This window comes from Haliotis cracherodii, unplaced genomic scaffold (genome assembly GCF_022045235.1).
Source record: "Haliotis cracherodii isolate W230 unplaced genomic scaffold, xgHalCrac1.p SCAF_8, whole genome shotgun sequence".
NCBI lineage: Eukaryota > Metazoa > Mollusca > Gastropoda > Lepetellida > Haliotidae > Haliotis > Haliotis cracherodii.
The window spans coordinates 10,257,743-10,275,459 of NW_027266341.1; the positions used below are offsets into that span (position 1 = coordinate 10,257,743).

At 41.8% G+C, this 17,717-nt stretch overlaps 1 protein-coding gene across 1 annotated transcript; it reads right to left on the reverse strand.

Annotated features, from left to right (window-relative positions):
* Nucleotides 1-1,585: 1,585 nt before the first annotated feature.
* LOC139450374 (uncharacterized) lies at nucleotides 1,586-17,041 on the reverse strand. The gene is made up of 7 exons (XM_071232057.1): nucleotides 16,927-17,041; nucleotides 11,034-12,209; nucleotides 8,987-9,181; nucleotides 5,973-6,233; nucleotides 4,501-4,692; nucleotides 3,224-3,463; nucleotides 1,586-2,505 (listed from the first exon to the last, which is right to left on the reverse strand). The coding sequence occupies exons 1-7, from the start codon at nucleotides 17,039-17,041 to the stop codon at nucleotides 1,586-1,588; spliced, it is 3,099 nt and encodes a 1,032-aa protein (XP_071088158.1).
* Between the last annotated feature and the right edge of the window lie 676 nt (nucleotides 17,042-17,717).

The following is a 17,717-nucleotide window of genomic DNA, read 5'->3' on the forward strand; positions in this document are numbered from 1 at the left end:
TCACCAAGAATCTTGATCTTTGAATTAACGTTGTAATGTTAGTGCCAATCATTTAGAATTCAAAGAGTAGGGCTAAGGGTACTTGTAGATTACTAACAGGCTATTAGTTTGTCAAAAATCCGCAGGGGGATTTCATGAGGATCTAAAATAGCGGTCTCCATCGTGCATCGTGTCAACAAAGGGACATCGCTCTCACAACTTGATAAACCATCTAAATGCTAAAGCGCGCAAAGATTCCGATTTCCAAGTTAGAAGATAAATATCATGTTCGACCGTGTAGTGTTTGAATTAATAAGTTTCTGCATATATGGTAAATTGAGGTTTACTTATTTTTCAAACGAATCTGGGTTTTTTTGGGTGTTACAAAAATTGTGCTGTTTATGTATTATTCAAAATTGTGTTTTTTGGGTGTAAGCAATTATTGCTTTTCGGCTACAATGGTAGTTTCGACCCTGGCGCTTAGCCAAAGTGTTTTTCTTAACATGGTGAATACACGAATAGGAAACTAACTACTATATCAATACGAAATATGTAAATATTAAAATAAAGCGATAAACATATTAAGCTATCCAACGGTATCATTAAACATTTACAACAAGCTATGTACAATTATTGAGAAGACAACAAGGATCATCAATACAATGTTAATATCGGTAACTACATAACAATATCGCGCTACATCGTAAAATTAGGTCACAAAAACATTTTCAACACATGAATATGAAAAAAACAAATATGAAATAACATACAACAAATCAATACATGGAACGAGTGTGCCATTAATTTACACGAGAATTAAATAGTCTCGTCTCTAATTCTCTAACCAAGAATGCAATGACACAGAATAACGAGGATCGCCGGACTTTGCCGAACGGTGACCAATCTCATTAAAATCAGACCTCACTACTCGCTACCGCTAAACAAAGATCTGAGGACATCCCGTTAGGGGTCACGTCAGAACGACCTTTCATCAGATCAATCAGAGCATCGCTTACCAGATTGTGAAAGTGACAGTCGGAATGTGATTCCTAATCATGCAACCTCGAAAACTTTAACTCCGAACGATAGTTACGAGTTTAACGACTGAATCCATACAATCTAGACCATCTATTAGCTATTCCAGAATGTTCTTTTGTTCAGGTTTCAAATTTGTAATCGAGAATTTGTCGAAATATGTTTCGAAGCGTGGTCGCCAATTTGAAATTAGTGCCGCAAAGCACGAGAAAGCTGCCTTCTGATTGGTCGATCAAAGTTTCCGCAAGGTCGGTCTGACGTGACCCGTAACGGGATGTCCTCAGATCTTTGTTTAGCTGTAGCGAGAACTAAGATCTGATTTTAATGAGATTGAACGGTGACGGAATTAAAGCTGAGGAGGGGTGCGGTCACTAGATCGTGATAAGCCAGTCTTACGACCTGGTGCCAGTGATATAATGTTAAGAGTTAGCTAAAACACAATGGAGTAATATTCACTGAATACTCCGATACAATCACACTTGTTTGTATCCCTGGGTAGTGCTCAGTGTTTTTGGAGGGTGCTTCTCTCCCAATACCCCATACAAAAATGTCCACTGTCTAGTATTTTTTTTCATCGGTACTTTTGATGTCGAGATTGAAAGAATGCAATCACATCCGAGAAGAGTATGAGCAAACTTGTGAATACAATCAATGTGACCCCAGTTGCACCAATGCTTGAGGAAGACTTCCGCTCATCGGGAGCACTGATGTATTTACGGATGGTCTTCGTCAAGTTTGTCTTATCTAGAAGCAGATTTTCTCGAATTTCCTTCATCTTTGCGTCGACGGATTGAGTCGACATGTCATTGAGTCGGTTCTCCGGAATACAGGAACACCTGCAAACGCGATAGACAACTCGCCCAGGGTTTGAATCTGGTACGAGTGTTGTGATAGAGTGAGTGGATGTTTGTCTGAATCCTGAAGAGACGTCTGTGTACGTTTGAGTAGGGTCTGAAGTTTGGGCACCAACAGTGTCACTGACACCCCAGTGGATGCCAGTTTGAATGTCTTCGGAGCTGCTTAAGCTGATGGGACCTGACACAATGGTAGTGCCCACACTTGCCAGAGGTGACATAGATATGGTTGCACTTGATCTCGCGTTGGATGAATTTATAACGTATGATGATTGTGACGGCATGGTGTTATACCCAGTGCCTTGAATTGATGACTCTCGGGGTATTTCACTGACACCAGAACTTGACCAGGTATCGGTTGAAGACTGGGATGACATAAGGTCATTTGATGACCACACAGACATCAACTCACCCTCTGATGCTGCTGCTGTCACAGTGATGTCGGTGATGCTATCGGTTGAAGATACTGATAAAAGAGGATTGATGGAGTAGGGGTTCAATGATGAAAGGATTACTTGAGATGACAGCACTGGCATCATCGTGTCGTCCTCTGATGATAACACTACGGCGACGGAGTCGACGCTACTGGTATCGGAGATAAGAGACGCCGCCAACGACAGAGACGTGGACGAGATTTCTGAAAGGAAAGGACGAGGCTTAGGCTAAACACTAATGAATACATTATATGACCACAGTACGTAGCTCGAGTGATATTAGTATGTTACTTATTTATGGAAATACATTTGTTCATACATTGTCCGCCGTCATATTACTGCTGAGTGCGGCTGTAAACAACACACAAACAAGTTAATACATTGAATCTGAAAGTCTGTAACACATTATGCTTCATAAAAAATGTTTATTGTACCTATTCATATACAGCAGAACACGGATATAACGAACACGGATAGAGCGAACAAGCGGATACAACGAACTGTTAAAACATCCCCGATGTATCTCCTATATAGTATCATATAAAATTTACGTACGTATGTAGCTGGAATATTACTGAGTGCGGTGTTAAACAACATATAGTATATACGGTTGAAACTCCATTTGTGGTTTGGTTGTTTTGTTGTTTAACGCCGCACTCAGCAATATTCCAGCTATATGACGGCGGTCTGGAAATATTCGAGTCTGGACCAGACAATCCAGTGATTAATAACATGAGTATCGATCCAAGCAACTGGGATCGATGACATGCATCAACCAAGTCAGCGAGCCTGACCACCCGATGCGGTTAGTCGCCTTTTACGACAAGCATAGTCACCTTTTACGGCAAGCATGGGTTGCTGAAGACCTATTCTACCCTGGATCCTCAGGGCCTTTAGATTTAGATGAGCGAAAGCGGCTACCTTCACAAGTTCCATCGACCGGTTCCATGACTGTCAGGGGCCTTTCACATATAAACGACATAGCTTCATCACAGGCCACAGCATCCCAATAACCGTTCACGGTGGCCACTGCACAGTGTTCTCCTTGGATCACAGATTGGTTGCCATCGACAGCCCAATTGGTGTAGACCAATGGCGTACAGTCCATCCACATCCATTGGCCAGCGTTATGCCAGGAAGCCCCAATGTAATGCTTAGACGCTGAAACAAAATGAAGTAGTTTTCGTGACAGACATTTTTGCCGAGTGCAGCTTATCACAATGTAGTATGGAAGATTTCATAGCAATACCTTAATTCAACGATAATCATATCGTGTATCGATACAACATAATTTTTATGTCATAAGGAGCACTTCTAATTCGGTATGAATACTGTTTCTGAACTCTGAATGTTCTTATGACAAACCCCCAATTCAATGCTAATTTAATTGCTTCTGGTTTCCGGATATATTTTGGTGTGGTCTCGTTCCATTGATGTTGGAATATGACCACTCGACAAGGTAAGAGTCAAGCTTTCATGTATGATGTCCTGTATTGAATTGCGACCTTACTATTGATATACATATCCTATCGCGACAAAGTGTATCGACACAGCCCTGAACAGCTCGTATCCAGGGAATGGGAACCTAGCTGTCGAGAATATGCGATTGAGACTAGGAAACCCAACTTGGTGTAGCCAAGTAGTTAGGGAACAAGGAAACTGAACAGCAGATGGTCAATGTCCCTCACATTACAAAAAATGTCTCGACTCCCTTAAATATGCAATTATCTAATCACAAGATTTACGGATCGAGAAACAGTAGTTTTGATGGCCAAAATGAACACGGGAATAGCTTTTTAAGTTTGTTTTGTTTTGTTTGTTTTTTTTAAAAAAAAGGAGTATTGTCGATTTGGGTATAAACAATAGAAAAATAAAAATGATTATTTCCCATGCTTAAGTTGTCTTCATACGTGTAACTGAAAATAGTTAAAAATTCGATGACACAACCATCTTTCTCAAATATTTGATTTTACCCCATACTTGCGAAGAGTCGGGTCAGCGGATCCTTAAACCAAGTAATGGAAAATTTAACGCCTGTACTAACGATAATACAATATTGAGACCTTGAATAACATGGTATTACGATAGCAACTAAAAACAACAAAGAAATCACGAGGAAGAATGTGAATGAACCTGTAACATATTCATTTTTTATCCAAAATATATCAAGTTTGATGGTACTGCACTTCTGAACTCACAGATGTGCCGATATACTTCATGCAGATAGTGTTGCTTCGAGTCACTGTCCACCGTGACGAGGCGGTCTCCATCAGCACGACACGCAGCAGCAGCATTGATCCACGTCTCGGGCCGAGGGTGATGCTTGACACAGAGCTCGGCCTCATATATGTAGATGTAACCGTCAGCCGTCGGGCAATTTGGATGAATGTCTGGAAACCATTTCAGACATTTAAACCCCTTATGCTGAATAGTGGAGCGAGTGAGCGTAATGTGGGAGGAAAGCCCAAAGGTGGACCACTTGGATCATCAATACATGTGTTGCTTTAACGCCGATTTGAACAGTTTTTCACTTATATCAAGTGGTGTCATTTTTATTTTTCGAGGAAACACGACATGACATAAGCCCAAATGTTTACCACTTTGGTTGTTTGTTTGTTGTTTAACGCCGCACTCAGCAATATTCCATCTATATGACGGCGGTCTGTAAATAATCGATTCTGTACCAGACAATCCAGTGATTGACATCATGAGCATCGATCCACGCAATTGGGATACGATGACATGCATCAACCAAGTCAGCGAGCCTGACCCCCTAATCCCGTTAGTCGCCTCTTACAAGCATAGTCGCCTTTTAAGGCAAGCATGGGTTCCTGAAGACCTATTCTACCCCGGATCTTGACTGAGACAAAGCAAGGATAGTCGAGGACGTTCATTCGACGCAACTCTGCATAGCAACTTGCTGCACCTCAGCCCGTCGCAAAGACAAAGTCAGATTCCAATGCTGACAACCAAGTCAGCGAGCCTGACAACCCGATCCCGTTAGTCGTCTTTTACGACAAGCATAGTCGCCTGTTACGGCAAGCATGGGTTGCTGAAGACCTATTCTACCCCGGATCTTCACGGGCCCAGATGCACTGCAAGTCCCCATGGTCCCTTGTATGGTGATATACCTTCAGTTGCTGGTGATCTATATCCCCTTCTTTATTATGTATTGATATAAATAGTGATATGTTTTTTTATGGCTACATGCTAGTTTTAAATAATATTCAGTGATATTCTAGGCTTTTATAGTTTCCATGTATTTCTTATGTATAACATTTGATAGTCACGATTTGGCTGAAATACTGCCGAGGTGACTTTAAATTTTAACTCACTCACTCAGCCAGACTAACAAGTGGTCGATAGAACATCAGTAATGACACACTATCAGCCAGGTCCCACTTGAATGGGTTATTAGGGTGATTTCGGGTTAAAATTGACCCAAAGCAACCTATACCTGTCAGAGGCGACATAATATCAATCGCTGACACATATGGACTCGTTTAAATAAAGGACGCTGTCATAGACCTGGACTATTACCATGGTGCTAAACAACAAAGAAAACACACATAAAGGAACCTTTGAGAAATTTACTATAACAAACAAGTATCCGAAGTGCTGTGGAATTAGTGAATCGATTCAGATGACGTCGCTAAGTTTGGGTACGTACATTGACATTGGCCCGTGAATAATTGGACATTTTGTGTTTCAGATATCACCGCCTCACAGACGTAGCCAGACTTCACGTCACAGCCGACGGTCCGCCAGCCAATACCCCTGTCCTTGGCTTTTGCCAATTGGACACACAGGCCGTAGCCATCAGGCTGTGAGTGCAACCAGTTCGCGTTGCCAAGAGTTCCCCCGTCTATCCAGTTGTATGAGATACCATTATTCTCTGTTTCCAGGTGTAACCCAATGGAAAAGGAAGAGGCTGTGGAGAGAAACATATACATTGTTCATATAACACTGACTATAGGCCTTCGAGTGTCAGTGCAAGTTCACACTGGTCAAAAGCTACAATGACGTTGATAACTGTTCTACACAGTTAACGTAGGGAATGATTCACTTTGTAAAATAATGCCAAACATACACCTATGTGATCGTGACGGGTTTCACCTTGAAAACACGGTATCGGCTCAACGAATATAAATGTTTGTTTGTTGCTTAACGCCGCACTCAGGAATATTCCACTTATATGACGGCGGTCTGTAAATTACCGATTCTGGACCAGACAATCCAGTGATTGACATCATGAGCATCGACCCACGCAATTGGGTTACGATGACATGCATCAACCAAGTCAGCGAGCCTGACCACCCGATCCCGTTAGTCGCCTCTTACAACCAGCATAGTTGCCTTTTACGGCAAGCATAGGTTACTGAAGACCTATTCTCTACCCGGATCTTCACGGGTCTCAACGAATATAAAAATGTGTTTAGATCCCAAACGCAAACCTAAACTCGTTTCATGTCCCATAATTGGGTTTAGGGTTTAGATTCATTGTAGGTAATTTGAAAAGGGGCGCTTTCGATGTTTTAATTGTTTAATGTGGATACAGAAGTGTGTGTGTGTGTGTGTGTGTGTGTGTGTGTGTGTGTGTCATTATAAGCGTCCTGTATTAGATAAGTACGAAGAACACTTCCCAACCTCGGCGGATACGTACCTGCAACCTTTGATGTTTAGTCCTTCACGCTACCACCTGTGCTACGAAAACTGTTTCCTCACAAATGTCATTTTTCCTAGTCACCATTAACCGAGCTTGGTTTATTTGACAATGTTTATTTTATTTTTATGTCAATATTTTACCAAGTTTGACGATATTTTTTTATGCCTGACAGAGAGTGAATCTGATTTGTACATCTTCGCCATATTTGGCTTATTGCTTAATAATATACACTTTTTTAATCATGTTTAGATATATGTGAACATGTTTAAACATGTTTAAATCATAAACACGTTCAAAATTCGAAACATGTAAATTATCTGTGTTTAAATTCTGAACATGTTTAGATTTTGGCGATGTTGTGTTTAGGTGGTGTTTAGGCTGTGAGACGATAGCTCATGTCATATGTTTAGACCCTAAAATGTGTATTCCCTACGGGATTTAAACACATTCCTAAGCATGTTTTGATCTAAATATGTCTTAAACGTGTTTTTTTCTAAACACATTTTCTACAGCGTAAGTAGCGTCGGGCATGGAAAATACTGTGATGCGTGACCGCCGGGGTACACCGGATGCAGTAGACACAAGAACGGATACAGTGGACACAAGACCGGATACAGTAAACACAAGAACGAATGCAGCAGACAGTAAGACCAGATACAGTAGACAACAAGACCAGATACAGTAGACAACAAGACCAGATACAGTAGACAACAAGAACGGATGCAGTAGACAACAAGACCGGATACAGTAGACACAAGAACGGATACAGTAGACAACAAGACCAGATACACGAGACACAAGACCGGATACAGTAGACAACAAGACCAGATACAGTAGACAACAAGACCAGATACAGTAGACAACAAGACCAGATACAGTAGACAACAAGAACGGATGCAGGAGACACAAGACCGGATACAGTAGACACAAGAACGGATACAGTAGACAACAAGACTAGATACACGAGACACAAGACCGGATACAGTAGACAACAAGACCAGATACAGTGGACACAAGACCGGATACAGTAAACACAAGAACGAATGCAGCAGACAATAAGACCAGATACAGTAGACAACAAGACCAGATACAGTAGACAACAAGACCAGATACAGTAGACAACAAGAACGGATACAGTAGACAACAAGACCAGATACAGTAGACAACAAGACCATGTACAGTAGACAACAAGACCAGATACAGTAGACAACAAGAACGGATACAGTAGACAACAAGACCAGATACAGTAGACAACAAGACCAGATACAGTAGACAACAAGACCAGATACAGTAGACAACAAGACCAGATACAGTAGACAACAAGAACGGATACAGTAGACAACAAGACCAGATACAGTAGACAACAAGACCAGGTACAGTAGACAACAAGAACGGATGCAGGAGACACAAGACCGGATACAGTAGACACAAGAACGGATACAGTAGACAACAAGACCAGATACACGAGACACAAGACCGGATACAGTAGACAACAAGACCAGATACAGTAGACAACAAGAACGGATGCAGGAGACACAAGACCGGATACAGTAGACACAAGAACGGATACAGTAGACAACAAGACCAGATACAGGAGACACAAGACCGGATACAGTAGACACAAGAACGATAACAGTAGACCACAAGACCAGATACAGTAGACACAAGAACGGATGCAGTAGACAACAAGACCAGATACAGTAGACAACAAGACCAGATACAGTAGACACAAGAACGGATACAGTAGACAACAAGACCAGATACAGGAGACAACAAGAACGGATACAGTAGACACAAGAACGGATACAGTAGACAACAAGACCAGATGCAGTAGACACAAGAACGGATGCAGTAGACAACCAGACCAGATACAGTAGACAACAAGACCAGATACAGCAGACAACAAGAACGGATGCAGGAGACACAAGACCAGATACAGTAGACACAAGAACGGATGCAAAACCGTTTCTATATGACTGAAACAATGCAAATGACAAGTTAAATCCTAACTCACTCACTGTTTAACTGATCTTCCAGGTGGGCATTGATGCTATTGATCTTGTCCTGCGTATCGAGCAAAACAAGGTGTAATCTGTTTTCCCGACAGAAGGTACGAGCATCTGTCCACGACATCAGTGTCGTGAACACCTTTATACATAGCCCTGAGTTGTTGAGATACACGAATCCATCGTGTATTGGACAGTGTGGAGGGTCTGAAAAACGGACACGTCAGAAGTAATGATGACACATACAGAAGAATACATGTCATGGCTAGACAGGTGCGAACAAGTAATTAATGAACAAGTATTCCTTGTTTAGTTAATAAAGGGACAAACTAATCCACAATCATAAGAAAACTTAACAAAAGTCCATTGTAGCATTGTGACTATTGGATACACTGTCAATGTGTTTATGAATCACTTTAATATAATAAAGAAACCCATTCATCCGAAACACAATTCCGTAGCATAAGCATCGTTCCACGTCAGTGGATATGGTGCCCCACAAGTTTGTTTGTTTTTTTGCTTTTGTTTAACGCCGCACTCAGCAATATTCCAGCTATATGACGACGGCCTGTAAATAACCGAGTCTTGACCAGACAATCCAGTGTTTGACATCAAAAACATCGAGCAACGCAATTGAGATAAGATGACACAGATCAACCAAGTCAGCGAGTCTAACCACCCGAACCCGTTAGTTGCTTCTTAAGACAAGCATAGTCGCCTTTTACGGTAAACATGGGTTGATTAAGACCTTTCTACCCCGGATCTTCACGGTTTTCGTGACATAACTACAATAATGCTAAATGGAAGGACCTATACTTTGTACATTCATACGACCTCAGACAGTCGTGAAGCGAACCAACCCTGAAATACTCTTAATGTAAAATGAAATCGAAGTAGACAATTTTTGACAAAAACCTAAAACTTACGATCTCATTGAAATCAGTTCTTAGTTCTCGCTACCTCTAAACAAAGATCTGAGGACATCACATTGCGGGTCACGTCAGGCCGACCTTTCGCGAACTTTGACCGACCAATGGAATGACTGATAAGAAGTCAACAATAGCCAATCAAATGGCTTTGACATATACTCGATCAAAAAATTAAAACTGAACAAAAGAACATTCTTGAATGGCTAATAGGTGGTCTAAATTGTATGAATACAGACATAAAGTCCATAACTGTCGTTCGGAATACACTGTGTGTTTTTTCGAGATTGCACGATCAAAAATCACATTGCAACAGTCACTTTCATGATCTGACAAGCGATGCTCTGATTGGTCAGATGAAAGGTCGTTCTGACATGATCCGCAATGGGATGTCCTCAGATCTTTGTTTAGCGGTAGCGAGAAATAAGATCTGATTTTAATGAGACTGAAAACGTAAAGCCAAACACGAAAATGTAATGATTTGAAAAAACGCGAAACATGCCCAATTTCAACGTCCTCGATCTGTCAAGTTTCGGGGAGTATAGAGAGCCATCACTGTTTTGTACCTTGTTTGACGCCAGTTTCAGTAATATTCTGTAATTATCGAGTCTGATTGACACTGTGAGCAACAACTACGCAATTGGGATACGATGACATGCATCAACCAAGGCAGCAAGACTGACCACCCGATCCCGTTAGTCGCCGCTTACAACAAGCACTGGTTGTTGGCGACCAATTTTAACCCGGATATTCACTGAGGTTTACAGAGTCTGTATCAAAAGTGGAAATATTTTTTAAAAAACATATGTGTTGCTGTCCACTTCTAACTACACACAAAGATCACAGCCATGTCTGAACGACCTGCGAAGATCCGGGATGGAAATTTAAAGGTCTTCAGCAACCCATGCTTGCCGTAAAAGGCGACTATGCTTGTCGTAAAAGGCGACTACCGGGATCGGGTGACCAGGCTCGTGTGATGCATGTCATCGATCCCAATTGCTCATGATGTCAATCACTGGATTGTCTCGTCCAGATTCGATTATTTACAGACCGCCTTCATATAGCCGGAATATTGCTGAGTTTGGCGTTAAAAAACAAACAAACACTTGATAACATAAGTCATGTAAACATACCCAAGAAGGACCCCATCATCAAGCCAAAGCCTTTGCTCCAAGAAGCGTCCATCTGCATCAGTCCAACGGGGTAATCCAGGTGCAGGTCAACAACAGGGAGTGACAGAAAAAGGTAACGTATTTCGATGTTACAACAATCGGAATATTCGAAGTAAGAATGTATTGACTCTGGTAAGGAGGTGATATCCTGTCCCCTTTCCACAAAAAACATCACCAGGCCATCCCCGGGGACAGGAAATATATCAATAGTATGATAATGCTGAAACCCTTCAACGGCTGGTACAATCGCCATGATCGGGTCTCCTAGTTGGTCATCGACACTGAAGTAGCTCGAATCCGCTCGCCTTCCCAGCATCACTACCTGGACTGGACGTGAGGCTTTCAGACAAAATACTTTGTTTGTTTCTACATCAATATAGTCACCAGCATCCAGATAAGTATAGAGGTTCCCTCCAGCATATATCTCAGTATTATTTTCGGATGCGACTACTCTCAAAACTGCAGCATCTTCGGAAACTGCTGGAAGAACAAAGTTCCTCCCAAAGAAAGCTGTAGGTAGCATCATTTCCTCGACAACCCTTTCCCAACCCGAATATCCAAGAAACGTTACACCAGCAACAACTGATATTGGCTTTTGACTTCTAATAAACGTCCCTGTCACGTCTCCAGAACAGTATATATCATATTTCTGCTTTGGTAAGATCCTAACACTCATCAGTATGGATGGAGATAGAAAGATAGAGCCACAATTGAGTTCCATTCTGGGTGTAATTTCCACGTTTGTATCTTCGTACCCTATGATGGAGAAGTAGGAGTATCCGCCACCTGTTGGAGGGTAGGACACGACATAGAAGCTCGTGGACCATCTGCTTTTAGGGATCGCTAAATAGCCGTCATTGTCTCCCCTGATGACGTAAAGAGATATGTCATCGCTGCTTGCGACGCTGACTCCCGTATCATGCGCTGGCGTTGACATAGCCGTGTATTGTAGGTTGATGGTGAGAGTACGCGTGTCGTCGATTGTATAGTGGTCATTACCAACTGGTCCATCATTGTCAATGACCACGACAGTGTCTTTCGGGCCGCGCATGTGAAGAATGATGAGATCACTTAATGATGCATTGGGAGGGGATGGGAAGCCCAGCATGAACTCCCTGCCACGTTCGTTCATATATCCTGTGAAAAGATTTAAATATCCATATAATGAGCATTATATTACACATGGGCTCGGACATCAAGGAAATAGCTTTCAGTATGTGTCACATAGCATACATGTATCATTACAATACAAAAACCTCCATGGGTGAGTGAGTGAGTATTTTTTACGCCGCTTTTAGCAACATTCCAGCAGTATCACGGCGGGGGACACCAGAAATGGGCTTCAAACATTGTACCCATGTCGGGAATCGAACACGGGTCTTTGGCGTGACGAGCGAACGCTTTAACCACTAGGCTACCCAACCGCCCCAATACCTCCATTGAATTATCTGTAATTCCTATCTTTGATTATAACGATCGGGTCATCTGTAATTTCTCATATATTGTAGATTTTTTTCATTGTCGGGGTCAGGGAGGGAAACACGTTGACATTCTTGTTTTTCTTACATGTGATTAACTGGACGGTAAAAAAGAGGCTTACTGGATTTGTTTAAATTTTCGTGCTCCACCATGTCAACCGGCAACGATGAGTGAGTGAGTGAGCATGGTTTTACTCTGCTTTTAGCAATATCACGGCGTTAAAAAAACAAACAAACAACATTGATGGTGTAGAATATGCGATTCCCGATACACATTTCGCGTCTGGTTGTGCCGTTATTGTCATGAAGGCCCGAAACGATCCTCGAGCAATGCAGCTAGGATACCATCTTGACCTCACGTATCACACCTCTACGTATCTGCAGATTTTAAAGTATATATAGAATGAAAAATATCTCGAGGGTTTAATAGTACATATACTCCAAATCAGGTTGGTGTTTATGATTATTTCCATAACGACGTTTTAACATAACCTCGGGGTATACACTTGATTTATTTTGTTTTGTTCTTTTTGATTGGATTGAAGAGGAAACCCGCGGTAATTCCGGGTATGAATATAGTTTCCCTGCAACATATCCTTATCGTAAATGGATAGGGCGATAAGGCTCGGTGACGTGATTGAGTGCATGTCATCGTGCACCAACTGCGTGGATCGATGTCCCGATGTTTATCACTGGATTGACTCGATTATTTACATACCGAAACTACATGAAGCTGAAGTACTAGTATTATAACAAGGCTGCACTGACGTCAGTGGTGTCTCATATAATTTTCATCACAATTTGGCATTTTAGTCCCTTACAATCTATTTCGGCAGAAAGGTTCTAAATAGCAAAATAGTGATCAATGGATAATCAACAGATGCTTGTCGCAAGAGGCGACTAACGGGATCGGGTGGTCAGGCTCGCTGACTTGGTTGATGCATGTCGACGTATCCCATTTGCGTGGACATTCTTGCCGTAAAAGGCGACTATGCTTGTCGAAAGAGGTGACTAACGGGATCGCGTGGTCAGGCTCGCTGACTTGGTTGAAGGATGTCATCGATCCAGATTGCGTGGATCGATGCTCATATCAATCACTGGATTGTCTGGCCCAGACTAGATTATTTACAGACCGCCGTCATATAGCTGGAATATTGTTGAGTCCGGCGTAAAACAACAATCCAACCAACGAACCAAATTGCCTTAAACCGACGCGACAATAAACTGTTTGTTGTTTAACGCCGCACTCAGCAATATGCCAGCTATATGACGGCGGTCTGTAAATAATTGAGTGTGGACCAGACAATCCAGTGATTGACATCATGAACATCGATCCACGCAATTGGGATCGATGACATGCATCAACCAAGTCAGCGAGCCTGACCACCCGATCCCGTTAGGCACAATAGTGATGTGCATCCCCCAGCTAAGCGATGACGCGCTGATCCTTATTCAAAGAAAGTGGATAAATATCAAGTTAGGACTTGCCTCAATTTGGACTTCCCACCCGCCTACAGCTGACATGCACCGACAAAACTAAACAAACAGTACTGTACGAAACACCATTAAACCCTCTTCACTCACTCACTTTTATTTAGGAACATTGACTTTGAGAATAATTAATATTACATTTACTTACTACTTTGGCCAGTATGTTTTTGTTTCCTTGAAAAGGGATCATGCAACAGCCACATTAAGACTCTACACCATTAAACCCTCTTCACTCACTCACTTTTATTTAGGAACATTGACTTTGAGAATAATTAATATTACATTTACTTACTACTTTGGCCAGTATGTTTTTGTTTCCTTGAAAAGGGATCATGCAACAGCCACATTAAGACTCTACTTAAGCTGTGGTACATGATACCCATTACTTAATACCGATAGTGTGCATGTTGAAAAGAATCGATCCTTTCTTCAAGATGTCTTGAGGAGACATCAACATGGAGCTTTCCCAAAGTCGATTTCATTACAATCGATTAACGCTTCAAAACCTGAAACTTAACATGGCAAGGCATGTTGGTAATTGTTGCAGATACCAAACTCGGGTATAACCTATTGGTTTTTCCCGATCGCACCACCTATATATTTGCATTAAGCTACATTAATAGTTTTTATGCTTTCTTTCAAAACATTGAATGTTGTGTAAAATGAAATCATTGTTTTGTTATGAGTGCATATACTTCAGCAATAGTTTTTATTACTAACTATGCCAACAGGTACCATTATGAAAACAAACGACCCTTCTTGAATATTTTTTTACTTAAAGACATATGTCCCCCCCCCCCCCCCCCCCCTTCCTTTTGTTTTTGATACGTAAGTTCTTAATCTGCAAATCGGAATTTTGTTTTAGCAAATTATAGCCTGGAAAGGTAATTGTTTCATGCATAAATATTCATTAGCTGTAGAGTAGCAACAAACGCTACTTGTCTGAGGCTAAGTCCATATTGTTTCCATTGAAACACATTTAAACAAAATTAAAAAATATGAAAAGACTATAGTTTCATGCAAAAATATTTATTAGTTTGAGAGTTATGGCTCGGAAACAAGGCCTTAGGTTGTTTGAGATTAAATTCAAATTTTTTCCATGGAAACAAAAACAAAATAACATTTAGTAAAAAGATTCAAAATAGCAACAGGCACCAGATAAGCTGATTGGAAAATGTTGAACGGATATCGAATCGATGGTTTAAGGGGTACAGCCTATTTGAGTAGACATTATAGGAATTGCCCCAAGGCAGGACAAGGAATGAGGAAGCATTTCAACCTTCATTTTTTATATTTATTTTCTTATTTGAATACAACCCTAAAGAGTCAGTTTGTTCGTCTGTTTCTTTTGTTAAACAAATGGAGATCTCCTTTTGGTGATGGATCAAAGAGAAGTTGCAAAGGTAGCTTTGACACCTTATTATAAATCAGTAAATATAGCATGCTCTTTGATGGAAGACGTTAGTATAATTCCTATTGATGTTTCAACTGATTAGTCAAGGTAAGGTCCACAGTCAAGGTAAGGTCTTCAAAAGATCGGACCCGTGAAGATTCCGGGTTAGAATAGGTCTTCAGCAACCCATGCTTGTCATAAAAGGCGACTAACGGGATCGGGTGGTCAGGCTTGCTGACTTGGTTGATGCATGTCATCGATCCCAATTGCGTGGATCGATGCTCATGATATTAATCAATGGATTGTCTGGTCCAGACTCGATTATTTACAGACCGCCGTCATATAGCTGGAATATTGCTGAGTGCGGCGTTAAACAACAAAAACTAACCAACCAAACCAACTACAAAAGATCGACTTTCAAGAAATAGTAACAATATCCAGAACAATATTAGAGGTAGGGTGAAATGGGGTTTAACGTCTCGGTGAAGATAATTACACGTGCGTGAATGTGTCTGTTTCTACCAGCCCGGTCTAATGCCGGTTTGATAGTGTAGTCACGGTATTCATACTCCTAGTCTGCCATCCCTTCTTTTATCCCCTTAATGCCGGGAGCCAGGCAGGGTAACAACAAGTACCGTTTTTTAACGGTATGATGCCACCGGGGATCGGACAACCCACCTTCCGCTCCCGGGCAGAAGCTGTGTCAAGTAGACCACGGAGCCGGTCAGATCAATGTTAACACCGAGCCTTTTAAAATGTGCTACGCTTAAAATACCAAGCATCATCTATTATCCAGTGTATCATATCTTCATTCCAGTAGACCCGTGAAGACCCGGGGTAGAATAGATCTTCAGCAACTCATGCTTGCCGTGAAAGGCGACTATGCCTGTCGTTAGAGGCGACTAACGGATTGGGTGGTCAGGCTCCAGTGTATCATAGCTTCATTCCAGTATGATATATACACCCTGGCCCATTTCGCCACCTTGGCTTTTTATGAGGGCGGACGCTAAAACAGATCTCCAATCAAGTTCCACTATTCTTTCAAATCGATGTGTGAGGTAGGAAAATACATTTATACGAAGAACCATCAATAACGCGTATGTACATGTACATCCTGGGGAGTGGCAGCCCACTCGGCCTGCAACGCAAAAGCCAGCTGCTGCAACGTCTGGGGTTGTGGTTGACGTCGGCGTAGCCGTCTATCCAATTAATCCCACAGGTGCTCTATCGGGTTCAAATCCGGGGATCTGGAGGGCCAGAGGGAACATCAACGTTGTTGTTGTGTAGACAGGCTCTTGTGTTTCGTGCTGTATGCGGTCGAGTGTTTTCCTGCTGGAATACATCGTTGCCGTTGGCTGAGATTGGGAAGACGTCTGGTAGGAGAATTTCGTTGCTGTATCGCTGAGCCGTAAGATTGCCTTGGATATGGACCAAACCTGTCGTGCCATTATGTGAGATAGCCGCCCACATCACAACGCTACCCCCATCAAACCTGTCCACTTCTTGTACACAGTATCAGGCGTAACGTTCTTCCCGACGTCTGTAGACTCGTGCTCTTCTATCCCCTCGACGAAGGTGAAATCTTGATTCGTCGCTGAACCAGACATCTCTCCATCGCAATTGAGGCCATACTCTGTTGACGACACAAATACGGTCGTTGTTGGCGATGTTGTCGACTCAATATGACGCGTCGAACAGAACATCTTCCTCGTCGACCTGCTGCTCTTACACGTTTTCGTAATGTCTGGTCGGAGATTCCGCGCAGCTCGGGTATTTTGGACGCGGTTGAGGTGGCTGTAGTCGTCCTTTCACGTAGTTGTCAAAATTTCAAATGCTAAGGCGAGACGTCTTTTCAAACAAAATAAACGTCAATCATGGAAGAATTATGTCCAAACATTAACTCTCGTACCCCTAAGTCCAAGGTATGGAACATGATCAAAAAGATCAAAGGCAAGGGATCAAATTCTACAGTAAACCATCTAAAGGATGGCGATACTTTGCAAACGGATAAATCTGATATTGCCAATAGACTTGGGAAAACTTTATCTCAACATTCGTCTTCATCAAAGTACGTTCCTGAATTTCAAAAATATCAGCTCCAACAGGAAAAGAAAAAAGTAAATTTTACATCTGATAATGGTGAAGATTACAATGAGGTATTTTCACTACATGAGCTATATACTGCCTTTGGGCAAGCTCATGATACAGCAGCAGGCGCTGATAATGTTCATTATCAGCTACTGAAACACTTGCCCGAATCATGTCTTGAAACTATGTTGACTA